We start from the raw sequence: 21,629 nt of genomic DNA, 5'->3' as shown, positions 1-21,629 counted from the left end.
CCCCATGACAGGGAGACTAATGGCAAAGCCAGCAGGAGACCTGGCCTGTCTGCTGCCCAAAAGGCTGACCTGGGACAGAAGGAACCCAGACTTTGTACTGGACAGCATTTCAGCCCAGGGCTCCCCCACAGACACCTGGAGGATGAAACCCAATCTCCCCACGAATTCAGGAAACACAAGGGCTTTTTAAAAAAAAGGCCTTGGAGGAGGGCTAAGGAGAGAGGCGCCTCCTGCCCCCTTTCCCCAAAGGGTGTCCAAAGCAATAAACAGCAGGAAAGGAGGACGGCTGCAGAGTGGAAGTTAGTCTGGAACTTATTTGGGAATTATGCTCTTTCTGCTCCAGTCTTTAATGTGCTTTGAGTCCAGGCACCTCATCATCTGCAGGCCTTGCCATCCTTACAGCAAAAACACAAGCGGAAGAGCTACTCCAGGCCTAGATAGAGGAGGCTGGGGGGAGGGGCAGGGAGAAGGCCAGAAGGGAGACTTTGGTGGGAGCTCTGGGGTTCAGCAGAGGGTCAGTACCCTGTCACACTGCCGCCTGCTCTCAGGGGACCAGATCCTGCTGAGGCCTGAGGTGAGCTGGAGACTGTTGGGAAAACTTAAATCCTCAGTTCCACCCCAAATTTGTGCATCAGGTCCCCTTCGTTCTTAGCTGCTAGCGGGCCCTGGCCCTCTAGATTAGAACACAACCTAAGTCCTCAGAAGGGTCCCTAAAGCCAGGTGGGGCCCAGGGTTGAATATGGAGGAGAGGTGAAGGCGCAGGTAGGGCTGGGCCTTACTGCGTTGTTGTTTTGTACTGGGGATTGAACCCAGGGGCACTTTACCACTGAGTTGCATGCTACATTCCCCAGCCCCTTTTATTTTTTGAGACAAGGTCTCATTAAGTTGTTTAGGGTCTAAGTGGCTCAGGCTTGTCTTAAACTTGTGATCCTCCTGCCTCAGCCTCCCAAGTCATCAGACATATGCCACCGCACCTGGCTGCACGCTTCTGATTGTTCCTAAAAAGCCTTTGAGGTGGCTGGCTGGCAGTTATTTCTCAATCCTAGGTCTGCTCTCCTCCACCATCCAAAATGCATAAATTTAGTCTCCTTAAAATGCCAAAGCATTTGCATTTCCCACATCAGTCACAGTAAAGTAGAATGACACATCAAATAACACCCAAGTAACCTAATGTGTATGAAGATCAAACTAGAGGGCAGGAAGGGTTACTGACCAGTGAACTTCTTGCCAATGGTTTCCCTCCTGTCAGGGTGTTGCTGGTGGCGGGAAGGCCCACTCTGCTGGTCATACCAATACACAGAAGACAGCCTCACCTCCTCAGAATCACCTCATGAGAAACTTCACTTAACATCACTGAGGTTCACTTCACAATGGGTCTCAATTAGGAACACAGAACAAAGTGCTTTCTGAAACCAAAGCATCTTTTGCCTTGCTGGATATTCTATCCCAGCTGGTGATACAAACAAGCACACACAAAAATTACTAGAACACTCTGTTCTGATCCCACTACTCCCACAAACAAAAAACAAACCCGTAGGACAGCTGGAAGGTTTGGGTGTCATTTATTGACAGCAGTTTACACACATTTGTTTTCTTCCCATGATTGTTTCCTTCAAAGCACAGGCACACAGCCTTCAAGAAGGGCAGTCTGAAGCAGCAGGAACGCAGGCTGCACACGTCTTTGGCAGGCATGTTTAGCCCCAGCAGGATGCAATCCTTCAAGTTGGAATTCCATTGGGTATTTGAGAAAGACCAAGGTGGGGGGTAGAGAGGAAGTCTTCAACAGGACTTACATCTCAGTCCAGACCTCCTCCCTCACTATCCAAGTTCATCCCAGTTTTAGGACCCTGGGGGGTAGCAAAATCAGGCCCACCCACCTCAATAGGGGCAGATTCTTCAATCCATGCCCTGTTGACACACACCTGGTCGCAGTTGGAGGGAATCAGCCTTATGGTAAGAGACAGACCACTTCCTCTCTGACCTTCCCCAGCACCTCTTCAGCTGCATCTGTGCGGGACAGGCTGGAAAGTAACTGAGGCCTGCCTTCCTGGTTCAGCCCTGTGTGCCGTTGTCCTCAAATCTTCAATAAATGGCAGGAGGGAGGCTACAGGTCTATGCAGGCTGTCGGCTGTGCTCCCCCATCCATCACGCACATTGCCCTGCTCTTCTGCCAATTGCCAGTGCCTAGGCTGGAGCGCCAGCAGGCCCTGCAGGACCCAAAGCCAGTCTGCATAGGCACTTGGCAATTTTTGGTAGGGAGGTAAATAAAAAAGTAGACGGAGGTGAGAAGAATGAAAGAGCTTCATTTGATAATTAGAGATCTGAAGTGATTTTACTTTTTATTTCCTTCACTTTTTAAGCCAATCATGAAATTTCACAGTGATTTCTGGGGTGGGGGCAGAAGAAAGATGGTATTCAGAATCGGGGCTGTGGCCCAAGTAGCCTGAGGAGGTGCGGACAGGGCACCCTCACTGGGGCAGTTGGAGGAGCACGGACTGCCCTGCTGGCAGGTAAGTGACGTTCCGAGTGCGTGAGAGCTGGTATGCTATGTCCTCGGCGGCTTCCAGCTTGCGCAGCTCAATCAGGCCATCACCTGCAGTGGCCAGTGAGTTGGCAATCAGCTCGGCTGCCTTGGAGTCACCCTCAGCAGAGATGATGGCAGCTTTCTTTTGCTGTTCAGCCTAAAGAGTGGAGAGTGAGTGACAAACCTCAGGGTGCTGTCAGATTAGAGCCTAGCAAGGACCAGCCTAGGTCCTTCACAGTTTCTTTTTAAATATTTATTTATTATTTTTAAAAGCTGTATATATCTCCATATATATCTATCTTCGAGGATAGAATCCAGGGCCTTGCACATGCTAAGTGAGTGCTCTACTGCTGAGCCACAACCCCAGCCCTGCCTTCACAGGTTTCTGAAGGCACTCGGAAACTTACATTCCTGTTGTTAACAGAGTCGACAAGCACAATGTCCACCCAACCTCCTCTTTCCTCTAATGCCCACTTATCATTGCAGGCACATGCTTCAATTGGCTATATAAGTAGTGTACTTATTTCAAAGTTCCCATTAACATTACTAGTGATCTGATCCAGACAATTCTATTTTAAGCTAGAAGGATTCAGGCCAGAGAAAATGGAGGAAAAAAGAAAGGTGGAACCAATCCTCAGGCTCATCTTTCCCTTCAGTCCTAAGCCAAAACAACTTCCATCAAAACCAGTTGGTCGGGCTCGTGTTGTAGCTCAGAGGTAGAGTGCATGAGGCCCTGGGTTCAGAATCCCCAGCACTACAAAACAGAACCACCACAAAAGAGTTAAGAAGGAGAAGCATGCATCTATGACTGCCAGGAGCTGCCTGTGAGCTCAGCTGGTACCTGGAATCTCCATGGCTTGCCCTACCAACACCAACACGAAAACATCTGTCTAGACAAGTGACCTTCAGAATGTGGGAGGAGAGTATAGGATTGAGCTTCTTTGAAATCAACCCTCCTTTTGTCTCTCTTAATGCAGGGCCCAAACTCAGGCCTTGCACATGTTAAACAAGCACTATGCCACTGAGTGACACCCCTGGTCCAACAATTTTGAAACTGATAGGATGTTTTCAACAAATGTTGTATATCTAGGATCATCAGGCAAAGTGCTAGACTTGTTACTGGAGTCATGGCAGATACAAAGCAAAGCAAGACCCTGCCCATATGAAGTTTACAGTTCCCAAAATCAAATCTCTCTTGATTTGAAAGACCAAAAGGCCTTAGAATAGGAATACTAGTGGTGGGGAATGGAGAGCAAATAAATATACCTTCACAAATATCTGCAAGACCAGGCTGCTAGGCCAATACACTGTGTTCCATCACACTCTCTTGACACATCTGGATGGATTTAGTGAAAAATATCCAGTGATATCACATCTGGTGCAACATTTTATCAACGTCAAGTTTTCACTATGTAACTATGGTTCAAAATAACTTCTCAGTGAAGCTGAAAATATTCCAGGAGTAACATTTTTATTTGTATGAAAGTTTTTGATCTTGGGCACGTGGAAAAAAAATTACCCTTCAGTGATTTAGGAACATAACATCACATGTCCCTGACTAGCCCCCAAAGACTCTGCAACCAATTGCAGGAGTACAGTTCCTTCAATCCCCTTCCGATTATCCCGGAAGAAGAGATGACAGATGATGAATTTCCAGGCCACCCAGCAAATGGGAAAGCTGAGCAGAGGAGAAAGGAAAAGAGGCTCTTGCCATCTGGTTGAATGCTCACCTTTTCCACCACAAATCTGGCCCTCTCTGCTTCCTGCTGAGCCACCTGTTTGGCTTCCACCGCTTCTGTGAACTCCTTCCCAAAGGTCAGATGTGTCTAAGGGGAGAGAGTAAGCACAAGCTGAGGCAGTGTAATTGCTCAGACAGGGTTGCTGGGAGGCCTCCCCAGCTGCTGGAAGGAAAAGGCCAGGAATGGCTGTAGCAGCTGGAGGCACTAGGAGACACACTTCCACCTCCAAATTCTCATCCACACTGAGTTTATACCCCAGAATCCTTGGCTGTCAACACTGTTCCTACAAATTTCTGTCACCCTCATTGTGGCCACCTCATGCAGAAAATGGCATCTGCAGCTTTTGATGGGGCCCATGGCCACCAGAAGGTGTTCACTCAATAGATCACCTCCTTAGAGGAGGAGATCTGTGAGTTCTAGGACCCCCACCACTGACCAGATTTCTTCCAAGGCATCATCTTCTTTGATGCCTGTTCAAAGACCCAAGGGAAGGCAGATGGAAAAGTGAGCCCCTGAGAGCCGGGGATGCGGCCAGTTCCCAGGGTTCCAAAAGCTTGATACTCTCTGCTTATGGATTCACCAGTCCACTTTCGCAGAACATCCCCACCACTAAACAGGAAGAGGATAGAGCAAGATGGAGAGCACATCATGGTATTCCTATATATGAGTGGTTCTGGTAAAGGGTTTAAAAGAAAGGGAAGGCAGGGAAAGCCATTGGTCCGGGTGAGGGTTTAAGTCTGATTATCCATATACCTCCCCTAATCAAGTAACAGATTTGGCTGAAGCAACTGTCTCTAAAGATAGTACAGATAATGGGAAGAGACTCAGAGCTCCTAATGCCTAGCCTTAAGCAATTCTCTTATTCATTTTTTTATTTAAAAAGAAGAAACAAAGAGAAGAGCAGCAATGGTTTTGCAATCAAATGTTATTTGTTTCATTTTCTCCTCCACTCTCCCAATGTCTGCTTTTTAAAAAACAAGCAGCCCCAAACTTCTGAGAAGTCAATCCCGGCCCTACTGTTTTCCAAAGCTTTTACACTATACTGCGAACTCTCACACTGCAGCTGCTCTACTTTGCCTGATCCATTTCTGGATTCTTGTTCAAAGTTTGGATAAGAAAGTACAATTCTGAGAAATGAAAAATGAAATGTATAATTAAGGAATAAAATTTCTTTCTAAAAGAGCCAGCTGAGGCCAGCAAATTCCCCAGGAAATCTAATTTTCTTCTTACACCTCTTAGATATGGTTTCTTGTGGTCAGCCCACATTTCCCCAGAATGGAGTATGTGGTCAGAGTCAAGTAAAATGCCAAGTTTTCCCCAGGTTTTTACTTAGCGAGCTTTCACAGCCAAGGGACTCAGGTTAACTAACAGCAAATGGGGAGAGCTTGAGGTGGAGGGGCCAAAGGCTGCAGCCTGGCATGCTGCCAGCAGAGGGAGCCACACGCCCTTCCCTTGGAGCAACAGAAGGTGGAACAGTGCCCTGGCCCTCAGGGCTACTGCTGGGTACTTAGAGAATCTGTTTAAACAGCTGTGCAGATGCTGAGAGGAAGCAGTGCCTTTCCCTAGTGATGCACAGGAGAACTGAACAGGAAACACTCTACCTCACTACCCGAACAAATCACTCCAAATGATTTTTCCCAGAGAATCTTAGAAACACGACCCCTTCCCCTCACTCTCCTCCACCTGAAACCTTATCCTGCCTGTATTGCTTTCTGTTTGAGTTATGACACTCAATGTCATATAAATACACAGACTATAATGTCTCTGGAGGCTAGCTTACACCTCAGAGATGTCCCTTGTCCTCAATACCAGGCCTTGGGAAACAGAACCATTTATTAGCACTCTATCACCTTTCCCTGGGGGTCCCCAGAACTTCACAGAGCTTCAAACCCTAAGTGTTAGAAAATTCTTAGGGGGTAAGGCTGGGAAGTCTCTGCTAGGGAGAAACACTACCAAGCTATTTTCTGGTCTCTACCAGGCAATTTCTTACTTTATCAAACAGGGTTAATAAGAAGACATCACTTTCTGAGGAACAGTCATAGTTTGGTGATTTAGAGACTGTCTGGGGATGAGCAGAGATTATAAAAAAAATGTGTGAGACAGGGAGATAAAGAACCCTCAACTGAAAACAGATGCAAGGACACTGCCTCACACCCCCATGAAGCATGAAGATTCTGTTTTCAAGTCTCACATTTAGGAAAGTGGAAGGCAAGACCTAATCATGTGTATACAGAAATGAGCCAGGTACCAGACAAGAACCAAAACCCTTTGCTCAGACTCCTCAAGGATCTTACCAAGGACACGTCATCCAGGATGAGCCCAAAGGTTGCTGCTCGCTCTGTAAGGTCATCGCTCACCTGCCTGGAGACCAGCTCTCTCTGGGTGATCAGTTCGCCAGCATCAAAGCGAGCCTGGTTTCAGAGGGACAGGCAGAAAGCAAGTCAGGCTAATGATAAAGCAGAAAAGAACCTCAGCCACATCCCAAGTTCTTCCTGTCACCTAGCGATCTTTAGGGCAGTGATCTGGGCCCACGGTGAAGGCCCTATCCACTCACCACCACTGACTTGAGGATCTCTGTAGTGATGGACGGCAGCACTCGTTCATCATAGTCCTCTCCAATGCTAGTGAAGATTCGAGGAAGCTGACTAGCAACAGGTCGGAAAAGGATGCGCAGTGTGATGTTGACATTCTGCAAATCTTAGGGTAAGAAACAAATATTGGAGTTAAAATAAAACCCATGGGGGAAACAAATGGCCTTTTATGTGACCTTTCCCACCCCAAATTTGCTACAATGCAAAATGGTATTTAGTAAGATCTTAAAAGGCAAGGAGTAGATATGTCCGGTTTCCTTGGCAGACAAGCCATAGAGCACTACAGAGAGTTAGGAATGTCTGAAAGGATTCGGTGATGACACCAGCTTTTCAATGTGTCCTAATGACCACAGATAAAGCAATTACCATGGTATGGTGTCATAGGCGACTGATAAATCTTTGCTTTGAACTATGTGAAACTCTGGACAGTGAAACTATGCGGTACAAGGGTGCCCAGGGAACGCCCACCCATTTGCATGGTGATTTCTGTTCTTCAGGTTTTTCTCAGGAAGTTCTTCACATTGAATCCCATTGGTGTTTCCACCCATTTAAATAAAATGCACGGGTGCAGACTCCATTTTGTCATTAGATCCAGTCTCCATCAGAGCTGGTCCCCATCGGATCCCGCTATTTTACTTATTTCTATGTCTTTATTTCTTTTCTTTTTTTTTTTTTAAAGAGAGAGTGAGAGAGAGAGAGGGGGACAGAGAGAGAGAGAGAGAGAATATTAACATTTATTTATTTTTTCTTAGTTCTCAGCGGACACAACATCTTCGTTTGTATGTGGTGCTGAGGATCGAACCCGGGCCGCACGCATGCCAGGCGAGCGCGCTACCGCTTGAGCCACATCCCCAGCCCCTTTATTTCTTTTCTTTAAAAATACTTTTTTTAGTTGAACACAATATTTTTATTTTATTTTATTTATTTTTATGTGGTGTTGAGGATCGAACCCAGGGCCTCGCACATGCTAGGCAAGCGCTCTACCACTGACAGCCACAAACCCAGCCCCTGGTCGTTATTTCTTAAATTTTTCATACCGCTTAATAATTCTAATCTGACTCACTGCCTCAGTTCAGAGAAACTAAGTAAACCTCAGGTGGGTCATGACAGTATGTCTCATGGGTAACATGAAATGTTAGGAGACTGAACATTTTAGGACAAATAACAAGTCAATACTAAGAATTCTAGAATCAGGCCTTTCCAAGGCCAGCCTATGAGTCAACCTTGAGAAGTTAGTGTGGGACTGGTAGACACAGCACTAACACTCCACAGAACTGAGCTGTGGTCCCACTCTGCTGGCTACAAATTATGCAGCTTCAGATAGCCTTAGATAATCTGAACTTACTTCCTTGTCTGAGAATGGGGATGATCCAGGAAAAACTGGAGGAGAAAACAGATACAAGAGCATTCTGTCAAATGTACAAAAGACCCAAGAGGTGTGAGTAGATCTGGTAAAGCATTTAAAAGAGAAGGCACTCGGGCTGGGGATGTGGCTCAAGCGGTAGCGCGCTCGTCTGGCATGTGTGCGGCCTGGGTTTGATCCTCAGCACCACATACAAACAAAGATGTTGTGTCCGCCAAATACTAAAAAATAAATTTAAAAAATAAATAAATAAAATAAAAGAGAAGGCACACAAGTCATTGGTAGGGTGAGGGTTTAAAAGTCTGATTAGTTATAGACCTTATTAGGATTCTGGGGGGAATCAGCCCTTCCCTTAGACACACCAGGCATGCGGGAAGCTAACACACTGACAGGGGTCATCCGCAGTCATCAACGTATGGACCAAGTGCCCAGGAAATGGAGTCCTGATTGGGCCAAGAGAGGTGGGAAACTTATCAACATATATAATAAGCCCCTGACCTCAGGAGGTATCTTTCAATAGTTTTCAGAATAGGTACATAATGCATCCTCAGAACAACTGCAAAACAGTACAGAAAGAAATCCACAAGAGATGGGAAACTTAGAAGCAGGCTTAAGTTAAATTAAGTTTCTCCAGGGGTTCCATTGGTAACTAAAAAAACATTTCTTCATAAATCCTGTCCAACTTATTTCCTCTTTGAAGCAGGCAAGACAGCCCCTTTTCAAAAGGCTGCTATTTCCCTGGCCAGGAGCCACAGACAGATTTCCAACATTCCGTGCACCCTCTTCTCTGCCTCACACACTCTGCACACTCTTCAGATCACCACTCAGACATCAGTTTCTGGCAGAGTAGGCTACTCTCTTCTCTGCTCCCCAACACACCACAGAACCCTGGCCCTGTGGTCCTTCCCACACTCTAAAGTAATTTCTTGTTCACATCTGTCTTCCTGCATAGACTGAGCTCTTTCACAGCAACCAATTTAGTCCTCTTTGAACTAGTCCACTCTCCAAAACAGAATCAAGACTGGCACAATCACCGCAAGCAAACATCTATTGAGGAATAACAGGGAGGACACCAAATGTCATCCAGATAATAAAAACTAACTTCCCCACTATGCTCACCACTATACCACCACCACCACTGTACCCTCTCTTCTTTATGTCCAGAAATGTCACAGCTGTGACATTTTGGGTATGTGCAACTTTATGTGCTGTCTGTATATGTCTAAGGGTGGGTGGGGGGGGGATGGTGATGGCAGTCCACGTCAGGATCTGACTGGAAACCCGGTGGAATGTCTCAGTCACTAGAACTTCAACCTTTGAGACAGCAATGTGAGGTCCACACTACTGGAGCAGAGGCCATGGAAAATACGGCAAAGGATAAGTCAGTTACAAAGACAGATGGCCAGAGACAGGCTTGGATAGTCACTCTGGGGAACAAAAGCTGATGGGAAGGATCAACAGAGGGAATAATTTAGATTTCTTTAAAATTATTTCACTGTGTAACTCTTAAGATAAACCTTTATTTTAAAAAAAAATTTTGTGTGTATGTGTGTGTGTGGTGTTGGGGGTTGAACCCAGGGCTTTGTGCATTCGAGGCAAGCACTCTACCAACTGAGCTACATCCCCAGTCCATAATAAACCTTCACATGTATCTCTAAGTTTGTTCTGCTGTCTGTATGTATCTTATGAATACACTTCTCTCTATGAATCCATACAAAGCTCTCCAGGGCAAACATGCTGAGAATTATGATGTCAAGTCCAACCTCTTTTTCTTTTGGCAGAGTTGGGGTTTGAACCCAGGGCCTTGCACATGCTAGACAAGCACACTACCACTGAGCCACATCCCCAGTCCTAAGTTCAACCTCTTTTGGATCCTAGTATCCCACACAGGCTGCTGGAGCCGAGAAAAGAGAGAACCCTCCACACTCTGTGCTTTACAAAAACAAAGGCAAGACTCACCTTTGCTTCCAGTGATGACTGGCACATTACGTGGTCGAGAGCGGCAATCAAAGATAATAGGTTTCTGAACCCAAGGTATGAGAAAGTGAGTTCCTTCCCCTACCACAATGTCCTGTACACCCCGGAATCGGTCAAAGATGACAGCTCTGTGCCCAGCATCCACTAGGAAGGAAAGATAATGACATGTCAAAAAGATCCTTTCCTTGTAAACCACAAGGATCCTGACTTTGAAAGATCCCTGTTGCTTTCTGTTCATTTACTGAGTATCTCCTCTCTCTATCCCGAACTTCTGGTCTCTAGAGGTTTCTAATTAGCTACACAACTAAGCAATCACTTCCTGTCCCATGTGCCTCCCAAGGTCTTTGGTAATAGGATCTGTTCCTTGGTTCCCTTTCTCCTTGAAAAAACTGGTTGTTGGTTTTCTGATTAACCATCCCATCCCCAAACTCCCAACAATATACTTCTGGGAATCATCTCCTAAAACTTCTACAACTCAGATCTTCACTATTTTAATATGTCTATCCTGGTTCCACCATAACCCAGTACAGTAGCATCCTCATTAGGAGAATCCTGAAATTCAGAAGGTCCCACTATAATAGTTTTTTTTAAACTTGGAGGGGATATAGAGCTATCTTGTTGATTCAGCGAGAAATTCAGTGATGGCGACCACTGTTTAGATGTACATAATTGAGACCAAGATGATCACAGTATCAAGAGCTGCCATATAAGCCAAGCAGGCTTGTTTCTTTTCATAGGGGATTCCAGGGGTGCTCTACCCTAATCAACATCCCCATCCCTTTTTAAGTTTTTTGTTTTGAGACAGGGTCTCGCCAAGTTGCCAAGGCTGGTCTGGAACTTGACATCTTCCTGCCTCAGCCTCTGGAGTTCCTGGGATTACAGGTGTTATTGCTGTGCCTGGCCCAAGTAGGCTTTTCTCATCAACTACTTTCCATCTCTAGACTTTAGAGTTGATCCAAATATCTTCACTCTGAAAACAATCTTTTTGTTAGACAGCCAGGTGTGTAGCAATCTACAATTGTTTGGGGCATGAAAGTAAAAGACTGTCAGAGTTAGAGGAGATCTTAAACTCATTCAAACTCACTGCTTGACCAATGAGGAAGCTGAGGCCTACAGGTGAAAGCAACTTGCCTAAGACCACACAGTAAAGTGGAAGAAAAGCTACCTTAAACCTGTTAAAAGCTGGGCGATACACTGCAAAGACATTTTCTTTGAAACTAGCAGAGTAAAAGGTGCTGCTCAGGACAAGGATCACCCAAACTGATCTAAAGTCTTTGCTGAGTTTTTCCACATACAGGCAGATGAGACACAGACAAGATCTCCATTTCAGGTAGCAATGCAAATCCCCTGATACTCTGCTGCAGTATTCAAGTGAAGCAGCAGCACTGCAAATTGATAAGAACAGCCAAAAACATCCAACTAGCAACTGGGCTGGGAAGCTGTCTTTGAACAGAGGCTCTAATAATACAAGCACGTGGTGGGGAATGGCAATAGTAAGACCTCTTCACAAACATTCACAAACAGTCGCTACCATCAAGAGTGTCATGGGCTATGCACTCCAACAGAAATCTTCCAGTAAAGGGCAGTGACCCACCACCCCTCACCTCAGTGCCTCACCATTATATAAGGCAGAGTTCACCACGCCTCCTGCAACGGCTAAGGCCAGGCCAAACTTGCCAATGGATTCAAACACTTTGGCAGCCATGTTTCCTTCTGCTGGACCCACTCACACCTAAGGGGGTAAAAACAAAATAAAACAACTTAGCCCAAACCCTCAGAGGAAGGTCTGAGGCATAACATTCACTTCTCAAGCTTATTATTTATTTTCCCACTCCTGACAGCTCTAAATCACCAACTGAGGACACCTAATAAATAACTCTACATCTGGCAAAGTGCCATCATCAATTCCTCAACCTTTTTCTTTTGCAGTTTCTTTTTTCAACCAAGAAAAAAAGGAATCTGGGACACTTGGTTCAAAATAATGGGAACAAGGCATGGGCCTCATACCCATAGGGATCTTGCACCATACTAAACCACACTCCCATTTCCTGGACAAAAAGGTCCCAAGAGACACTACATGGTTGGTTCTATAAAATTTTGTTTAAAAAAAATAACAAAAGAACGTGCTACAACAGTGATGCCAACAACAAAAATAAATAACAGTAAACTGCCATCATTTATATCAGTTTATTTAACCCTCACAGCTACTCTATGAAGTAATTATTATAGATCAGGAAACAGAGGAACACATACAGGTGACTTGAGACGCCCAGGATCACACTAAGCGGCAGAACCAGGATTAAAACGCAGAGGTCTAATTCTAGGAGGTATGGTTTAACTCCTCACCTTGCCACTTCTCTACATGCTGTAGTGAGAACCGATTAGGACGAGCTGAATGACATTCTGGGATGAAGATAACACAAGAACCAACTGAGGGGAAAGTCTCTAAACTGCTGCTGCACTGTGAGGAAGAGCTCTGTATAACAGGGTCAAGGGGCTGCGATGCCACGGGTAGGAGTACAGTTGACCCAACTAAAAACACTCCAGCCTTAAACCTTTTTTTTTTAATGTTTTTTTTTTTAAGATATTGATGGACCCTTATTTTGTTCATTTATTTATATGCGGTATTGAGAATCGAACCCAGGGCCTCACATATGCTAGGCAAGCACTCTGCCCCTGAGCCACAACCCCAGCCCCAGCCTTAAACTTTTTAATGCCCCGCCCCAAGACCGTCAAATCCCCCCTCCCTCCTCCCAGAACTACCTTGATCTCTCCCCGCCCGTTAACTCTCTCCCCGCCCGTTAGCTCCTTCCTTGAGACACAGAGACTCAATCCTTTTCCTTTCTAATGGCTTCTGGATTTTTCCTCACCCTGCCCCCATACACACCTCCCTTAACCTGCGCAACTCCTGCCTTGTCCTGGGTTTAGCTCTTTCCCCTCCCCCACAAAATGGACACGCACACGCACCCCTATTCGCCCAAAATGCACATAGGAGGGCAGAGGAGGAGAGTAGAGACCCCCCACCAGAAACAAGCCTGGGCCACCCCAAGCCACTCTCACCTGCTTACACTATGACCTCCACATGAATTCCCCCAACAGCACTTACTGCGCGTGCGCCGAAAAGCTGCTCTTCTTCCCCGCCCTCCCTCCAAGACCAGCGCCTCTGATTGGTGTTGAGGAGCGCAATGACTTCTGGGAAGCGTGTTTTGCAGTCCTGAGCCGCTCTTGCGGCTCTTAGTAGAGGGACTGCAATTCCCAAAAAGCCCTGCGGCGGCTGACCCGCACAGGAAAGCCTTTTTTCTTTGGTGGTAAACGGTGAGATGTTGCCTCAAAGCCTCTTGGGGACTGTAGTGCTCTGGGGATAAATACACGTGCCTATTCTCTACATTACTCGTGGCTGCCAGGAGATGAGCCCCTAGGGCCTGAGAAGGAGAGTCTGGAAAACAGGGCAGGGGCAAATTTGTCGCTGATGAAAGAGGACGGTTGGACACTTTGAAGAAAGTTGTTGTGAAATAACTGTTGGACAGAAAGATACCAAGAGCCGTCTTCTTTCCAAAGCCCTGTCTGGAAACGTCCGTAGAGTCGTGAGGCTTTGATTGCCAGAGCCAGAGAGAACCCTAGAAATCATCTGGACCAGAAAACAGGCCGAGAGGAAGGGATTCGTGCAGGACCGTGCCCTAAGTGAGCAAGGGGGCTGCCTTAGAATACAGTCGCCTGGACACAATTAAAAAAAAAAAAAAAAAAAAAAAAAAAAAGTTGTATTTGGAAAAGTTTCAAGAATAGTACAAAAAACACATGTATCTTTTGTCATATTCACCTATTGTTAACAGTTAACTCCATTGGTTTCATTTTTTGTTCCCTTTTTCTCCCTACCTCTTTCCCTCCCCTCTCTTTTCCCTGGCCTTCCTCTCCACCCCTCTCCTTCTCTGGAAGGAATTGTGTATTTTCGAAGAGTAAGGACATATTCTTACTTGAGTAAATGCAATCTATCCTCTACATTCTAATTTTGTCAGTTTTTCCAATAATAAACTTTATAGAACTCCCTTCCAGTGTAGGATGCCGTCTGTATTTATTTCTCATCTCTTTAGTCCCCTTTCATCCAAAAATGATCCTCAGCTTTACTTTGTCCTTTATTAAGTTGGGGGGAAAAAGGATGTTTCTCATTTTAGATGATTTGTCTGATGTTTCCTCATGATTAAATTCAGGTTTTGCATATCTTAGCTGGGATACTGCATAAATGATGTAGGGACACATAATTGTAACAATATTAGAACCATTTCTGGATTGGATTTATTCCACTTCCATACATTTCTCTCCTCTATGATTTCTTATCCCTCCTTGTCATAATCAATGGGCAGAGATACACATGATAGTACTTTTTGTGTAGCATGGGTTTGCCCAAACTAACCATAACTTTTTCCTCAGACCTTTAGACTCTAAGAGAGCTGGAAGTTTAGTCCAATCTCTTAATTATTCTGTTCTTGGCACAAAGAACAAAGCTTGGTGCAGAGTAAGGGCTCAGTTTTTGTTGAATGAATCAATGATGTAGGGCTTTGAAGTGGCTGATTGAACAGGCTGTAGTCAAAGGAATGGGATTGCTTTGTTGGGACTCTATGTATCAAGAGGAAAGCTCTGGGACTGGGGAGGGGCCTCTCCTAAATCTAACAAATCTCCTAACACCTTAACAAGTCAAAATGGGGGTTCTTGTTAGTAAAGAAGAATGATGGAGGGTTGAGGGCATAGCTCAGTGATAGAGTGTTTCCCTATCATGTGTGAGACTCTGGGTTTGATCCCCAGACTTGGGGGAGAAAAAAAAAAAGGAAGAAGAATGGACTGGGAGAATGGATATTGGAATTGCAATCAATGGTGTCTGCCATAAGAGTCTACTTTGTACAAACCAGCCAAAGAAGCCTCTATGAGAAGATGACATTTAGGGTAAGATCTAAAGAGGTGATATTTAGAAAAGAGTAGGAAGGATGATATTAGAGCACTCAGACAGAGGGAAGGGCATGTGCACAAGGCAAAGCAAGACTGATAGGTTCTAAAGAGACAGTGAGCCCTTCTTAGATTCAGACAGTTTATTACTTACATAGACACAGAAAAAAGAGTAGCCAAAGATACCAGCTCCTAGTGGCCCTTGTGCAGGGTGACACAGAAACAAAAGGACCATAGGACTGCAACACAGATTACAGGTGATCTTGCTGCTGAGGAGCCAGGGCCAGGGTGCAGCTGTCCTTTGCAGCTGTATCCTCAGGGGAAATGAGCTGACAGCCTCACACCTCCTGAGAACTGGGCACTATGAGAAGACGGCTCATGGCAACTTTCCTGGTAGTTAGAAATGGCCTGTAGCAACTCCTCTTAAGCCTCATTTGTGTTCTGGGAGGATCGAAAGACATTCTGCCAAGACGTAGATTCAACTGAGGTTCCTTCCAGGTTTGCCCGGGTGGACTGTGTGGGGAGTGCGAGGTTGCCAGGACACTCCAGCGGAGCCACTTCTCTACTGTGCAGGGAAACTGAGGCAGGTCAGAGTATTGCCAAAAGTTCAGTCCTTGTCCCCAGTGCCAATCCAGTAATGAGGACATGGTTTTGAGAAAAAAGAAAAGAAGGTTTATTGCTTGGCTAGCAAAGGAGAAACCCAAGGGACTCCTGTCCTAGAGGCTGTGATTCTGCCCATCAAGGGGAGCAAGAGGCTTTGAAACCAGTAGTTCAAAGACTACATTCCACGTGTTGGAGTTGTATTCACTTGTTAATTTGGGAGACAGTCATTTCTGAGATCTTCGGGTGCTGTCCCCAAAGTCTGGATTACTTGGTTCTTGTGGTGGGTACGTGGGCAAGGATGGATAACTCTGTGTAGCATGAGGAAGAAAAGTAATCCTGTTTCCTCTGAGATTATCGGGTTGGAGTAGGGGGAGATTGGGGAGGAGCAAGGAGAAAGGAAGAGAAACATGTCCATTTAAAAAATAAATTGCAGGGGCTGTGGTTGTGGCTCAGTGGTAGAGCGCTTGCCTAAGCACATGCAAGGCCCTGGGTTCTATCCTCAGCACCACCTAGAAATAAAATAAATAAAATAAAGGTATGGTGTCCAACTACTGCTAAAAAAATAATCATAATAAAATATTTCAAATAAATAAATTGCAGTGGCAGAACAACAATGGCTATCTTCAAAGCATGAAGTGGACCAGTATTATAAAAGCTTGGTCCACTGGAGGAATCAGATGAGGCCAAATGTGGCCAAAGCATGAGGAGCGAATGGGAGAGCTCAGTGGTGGGATAAGCAAGCCTTGGAGGATGTTGTAAACTTGGCTTAAAAGCTTTGTTTGATTTTAATTGAAGGGAGAAGTCCCTGAGAGTCTTAATGCAGAATAGAAAATTCTCTTTGGAGGAAACATTTGACCCAAAAGAAAAATCTATAGAGGCTGACAGTTGGAATTTCACAATGTCAGAATCAAGGCAGATCATCCTGGCACAATGGCTCTTGGATTTTCCTTTTAGGACATTAAAAAAAATTTTTTTTGCACGCGTGCGTGTGTGTGTGTGTGTGTGCATGTATGCCCCAAGGATTAAACCTCAGTAGTCCAGCGCTCTACCACCATGCTACATTTTTTTCCTTTTTTTTTTTTTTTTTTTGAGACAGTGGGCTCTCTAATTTTCCCAGGTTGGCCTGGAACATGTGATCCTCCTGTCTCAGCCTCCCACGTCACCAGGATTACAGGTATGTGCCGTAGCACCTAGTTTAAGAGAGTTTTGTATTCTTAAAAAGTTATTTTTTAAAATTTTTTTAATTTGTTCTTTTTAGTTATTCATGACAGTAGAAAATATTCTTAAAAGTTATTAAGAGAGCTTTCTAAAATATGGATGGTTATACATTCAACATTAAAATGAGAAATTTAAAATATTTATTGACCCATTTAAAATAACAATAAGAAACTCATAACATATTTTTATGAAAAATAACTATAGATCCCCCAAAAACTATTTGGTGAAAAGAGCAACATTGTTTTACATTTTTGTAAAGCTTGGATCCTTCATTTAATCTGTTGGGCTATCACAAGTCCTGTGGCTTCTGGAAAACTCTACCGGAAACTCAGGAGAGAGTGAGAATAAAAAAGGTAAATATTGACTTTGTATTATCATGAAAATGACTTTAAATGCTTCCTGCGAGTGTCTCAAGGACCCCCAGAGCTGCCTGGATCACACCTGGAGATCTGTTCCCTCGCAGTGAAACCTGTCACTCATGCAAGTAGACTTTCATAAAATCAGTTTTTCAGTGTTTGTATTAGTGGGGACGTATACCAAGGAGACTTAAAACACTGCAGACTAAAGCTGATAGAAGTTAATTGCTTTTTGCTTCACAGGTCTTTCGCAGACTCACTTTCCTTTTATCTTGCTGGTTTACTATCCCCTAAGTGATGACCTTCATCTAGTCATGGAATCTACGTTCTGGCTTGCAGGAAGAGAACAGAGGAAATTGAGAGCAGCAAGTTTGTTTAAGGTAAATGAGATGGAAGCAGCATGTATATTTTCTGTTTGACTTTATTAGTGAAAACTTGGTTATATGACCTCAGGTAGTCACAAAGCAGGCTTGAAGTGTATTCTCTTTTTTTTTTTTTTTTTTTATATTTATTTATTTTTTTTTTAGTTCTCGGCGGACACAACATTTGTTGGTATGTGGTGCTGAGGATCGAACCCGGGCCGCACGCATGCCAGGCGAGCGTGCTACCGCTGAGCCACATCCCCAGCCCTTGAAGTGTATTCTCTACCTGAACAGCCAAATATGCAGGATCCAGTCATCTGCCATGCCTTTTTTTTTTTTTTTTTTTTTGTACCAGGGATTGAACTCAGGGGCTCTTATCCACTGAGCCACATCCCCAGCCCTATTTTTTATTTTATTTAGAGACAGGCTCTCACTGATGTGCTTAGTGCCTCGCTAAGTTGCTGAAGCTGACTTTGAACTCATAATCCTCCTGCCTCAGCCTCCAGAGCCGCTGGGATTACAGGCGTGTACCACCACAGGCACCCAACTTGCAGTGCCTCGTTTTATATACAATCAGACAAGTGATAATAATTCCATTTGAGAAAAGTCATAAATGGAAGAGAAAAAAAATAAATGAAAAAAAAAAAACAAACAAAAACTTGGCAGAATCAGACAAGTCAGGGAGCATAGCAAATCTAATCAAGGAAACCCAATCAATAATTGATTTTTTCAGATAAGGAGGAAAATACTTCCATTCACAGAATTAGAGCAAGGTGCTACTAAGAAAAAGAGGAAAACATGAAAGATGGAATGTTTTCTCCCCACATGAAGAACAAGGCAAATGTGCCCCCTCTCACCACTTTCCCTCAACCTTGTTCTGGAGGACCCAGCCAGCACAAGGGAACGGTGCTTTCAAATTCTAAGGGAGGGGCTGGGGACAGGTAGCTCAGTGGTAGATCATTGGCTTAGTAGGCTCAAGGTCCTGGGTTTCATCCCCAGTACCAGGGTGGGACTTGGGGTGAAGGGATGATGTGGGTGGTAATTCTAAGGGAAATCATTCTGATCTGCTACTTAGTGTTCTATACCCAGCCAGATGATCAAGTGAGATGCTAGAATCCCAATTGTTCAGAATAGAAGGTCTCAAAAATTTTCTCTCATGCATTTCTGAGAAAACTACTTATGGATGAGTTACAGCAAATAGAGAGGAAAAACTGAAAAAGATGAGACAGAATTCAGAAAACAGGACACTCAACCAAGTGAGAGGCAAATGGCGTGGCTAGAAGGATGACAAGGGGAGCTAGCTGTAAAGGATCCCAAGAAGCACCCAGAGGAGATGGGAGCCAAAGGAGGAAGGACTCCAGGAAGGGCATCTTGAGGGGAAAAAGGTGATTTGACATGTTAAGAGAAGGTTCTCACTTCCGTTAGAGTGTGTGGGGATTAATTAGCAAAAGGTACATAGGAAGCGAAGTGCCATTTTAGAAGAAAAGACAAGCTTAATTCTAGGGATAGGAAGTTATTCAAGATAGGAAATAGGCCAGGCACAATGGTGTAAGCCTGTAATCCCAGTGGCTCAGGAAGTGAGGCAGAAGGATCTCAAGTTCAAAGCCAGCCTCAGCAACTTAGAAAGGCCCTAAGCAATTCATGGAGACTCTGTCTCTAAATAAAATATTAAAAAAGGGCTGGGGATGTGGCTCAGTGGTTAAGCGCCCCTGAGTTCCATCCATAATACAAAAAAAAAAAAAAGACAAGAAATAATATCATAATATACCACATGGCTGAGCTGAGTAATGTTTTCATAGTCACATGAGGTAAGCACTTCAAAGTCTCATAAATATGGGACAGTAGCTCTACTAGGTAAGAAGGGAAAGGAAGAAAAGGACGTGTATGTGTATGGGCTAAATCTTCATCTTCCATACTAGGAAGGGAATAAAAAAATATTTACAGTGGAAAACTCTGTCAATAGTAGTAGATAGCTTGCTTAGAAACGTGAAGGGAATATGGAAATGAATAGATAGGAGAACCGAAAAGTGTTCCCCTTTGTGGAGCAGGAACTAGGGCGGAGAGAGAAGGGCTGGGGATTTCTATTTGCCTTTATCCACTTTCTGGAACTCTTGCGATCTTCAGCTACGCACATGTATGCCTTTGATAAAGAAAATGGAAGTTAAAAGAGGAAGAATGAAATATGGTGTAAAGAAGAAAGCAAATGCAAAAATAAGTGACAGATGAAAGGAAAGCGAGAAACCAGGAGATGGGCGAGCGAGAAATGGAAGACGGAGACCAGGCAGAGATACACACCAGAGTTTATTTGTCAGAGTAGGAGAGAGGCAAAACAGGTTTGAATTCTGGGACAGGCTCAGGGATCAGAGCCGGTGGGTCCTAATGCGGGCAGTGCAGGGTGGGGTTGGCATGAGGGAATGGTGATACACCCTTGAGTGGGAAAGACTGCGGATAATGGAGGGTTGGGTTGTTATGAGGGAGTGATGAGCCTTTCTCCTTGGGCGGGAAAGCGAAACTTTTTCTCAAGATGGTGGCTGTCATTTAAGATGGCCATCCAGATGCCAAGCAAGGACCTTACAACAGAACTTTATATACATGCCATCCTACTCTCAGTTAAAAGACAAAGTTGTCTTCTTGGACTACTAAAGAGAATTACAGAATGTGAGTAGGGTAATTGCCTCACAATGTGTGTGTATTGAAAAAATGCTTACAGTATTAATGAATTAATTACAGAAGATCAAGGACATAATGATTAGGCAGTATAAGAATGTACATGCTCTGCAGAATGGCAATTATCAAGACTACAAGTAACAATAAATGTTGGCAAGGATGTGGGGAAAAAGGTACACTCATGCATTGCTGATGGGACTGCAGATTAGTGCAACCACTCTGGAAAGCAGTATGGAGATTGCTCAGAAAACTTGAAATGGTACCACCATTTAACCCAGTTTTCTTACTCCTGGGAATATACCCAAAGGACTTAAAATCACCGTACTATAATGATGTGGCCACATCAATCTTTTCAGCAGCTCCATTCACAGTATTTAAACTATGCAACAAATCTAAGTGCCCTTCACCAAATGAATGGATAAAGAAAATGTGGTATATGTATGCAATGGAATATTACTCATCCATAAAGAAGAATGAAATTATGGCATTTGCCAGTAAGTGAATGGAACTGGAGACTATAATGCTAAGTGAAATAAGCCAATCCTAAGAAATCAAAGACCAAATACTCTCTCTGATATGAAGATGCTAACAACACAAAATAAGGGGGCAGGGAGAGAAGAATAGAAGTTTACTGGGTTAGACAAAGGGGAAGGAAGGAAAAGGAGAGGGCATGTGCTAGGAGCCACAGCAAAAGTATTGATACATGGTACCTTTGGTTTAGGTGACTGCCAGCTAGCCATTGAGATGATATGATTATGTTAAGCTTTACATTCATATGGAAATTGGACTCCTGCTGTTCACCTCGGCCTGTTACAGGACTCATGTTACTCACGTTACTCATGTAATGGGAGAGTTCCCATTGGTTGGGGAAGGATAGTAGGAGGGAACTTCCGGGGGAGGTCCGGGTGCCCGGTTCCAGTGGCGACACAGGTGGGTCGACTGGCTTGCTAGCAGGGCGCACACGGGACGCTGGCGGCTTTTTAAAATAAAGCTTTGTTTCCCCGCTTGAGCAGCTTGTGTTTTTGTGCCCAGCCGGGTTGCGGCAGGCATGGGAGTTGGAAAGACAGTAGAATGAATCAAAAATAACTTTCCTCTGTTCATATATGAATACATGACTAGTGTAACTCCACATCATGCACAACCACAAGAATGGGAAGTTGTGTTCCGTGTACGTTCAATATATCAAAATACCTTCTACTGTCATGTATATCTACCTTTATTTTATTTACTTATGTGGTACTGAGGATTGAACCCAATGCCTCACACATGCCAGGCAAGCGTTGTACCACTGAAC

The 21,629-nt window shown here is 44.4% G+C and overlaps 1 protein-coding gene across 7 annotated transcripts; it reads right to left on the bottom strand.

Annotated features, from left to right (window-relative positions):
* Window positions 1-1,545: 1,545 nt before the first annotated feature.
* Window positions 1,546-13,319, bottom strand: Phb1 (prohibitin 1). 7 transcript variants are annotated; one of them, XM_077800621.1, is made up of 8 exons: window positions 13,162-13,236; window positions 12,541-12,597; window positions 11,812-11,926; window positions 10,177-10,338; window positions 6,818-6,960; window positions 6,558-6,674; window positions 4,255-4,350; window positions 1,546-2,681 (listed from the first exon to the last, which is right to left on the bottom strand). In XM_077800621.1, exons 3-8 carry the CDS (start codon window positions 11,897-11,899, stop codon window positions 2,469-2,471), a joined length of 819 nt encoding a protein of 272 aa, XP_077656747.1. In that variant the 5' UTR covers window positions 11,900-11,926; window positions 12,541-12,597; window positions 13,162-13,236; the 3' UTR covers window positions 1,546-2,468. The 7 variants fall into 7 exon arrangements, with proteins under 7 accessions (XP_077656747.1, XP_077656749.1, XP_026242573.1 ...); XM_077800623.1 differs by lacking the exons at window positions 12,541-12,597; window positions 13,162-13,236 and adding an exon at window positions 13,301-13,319; XM_026386788.2 differs by lacking the exons at window positions 12,541-12,597; window positions 13,162-13,236 and adding an exon at window positions 13,255-13,318.
* Window positions 13,320-21,629: the final 8,310 nt, after the last annotated feature.

The sequence above is a fragment of the Urocitellus parryii genome, chromosome 7 (genome assembly GCF_045843805.1).
Source record: "Urocitellus parryii isolate mUroPar1 chromosome 7, mUroPar1.hap1, whole genome shotgun sequence".
NCBI classification, from domain to species: Eukaryota; Metazoa; Chordata; class Mammalia; order Rodentia; family Sciuridae; genus Urocitellus; species Urocitellus parryii.
Note: the sequence above shows the minus strand (reverse complement) of the source record. Positions and strands in the feature narration are given on the sequence as shown.

Coding starts and splice junctions, on each gene's coding strand:
- Phb1 (XM_077800623.1), bottom strand. CDS start 11,899: ATGGCTGCCAAAGTGTTTGAATCCATTGGCAAGTTTGGCCTGGCCTTA. Junction 6,961..10,176: donor AGTCATCACTGGAAGCAAAG/GTGAGTCTTGCC, acceptor TCTTACCCTAAG/ATTTGCAGAATGTCAACATC. Junction 2,682..4,254: donor CCAGATTTGTGGTGGAAAAG/GTGAGCATTCAA, acceptor TCCACTCTTTAG/GCTGAACAGCAAAAGAAAGC.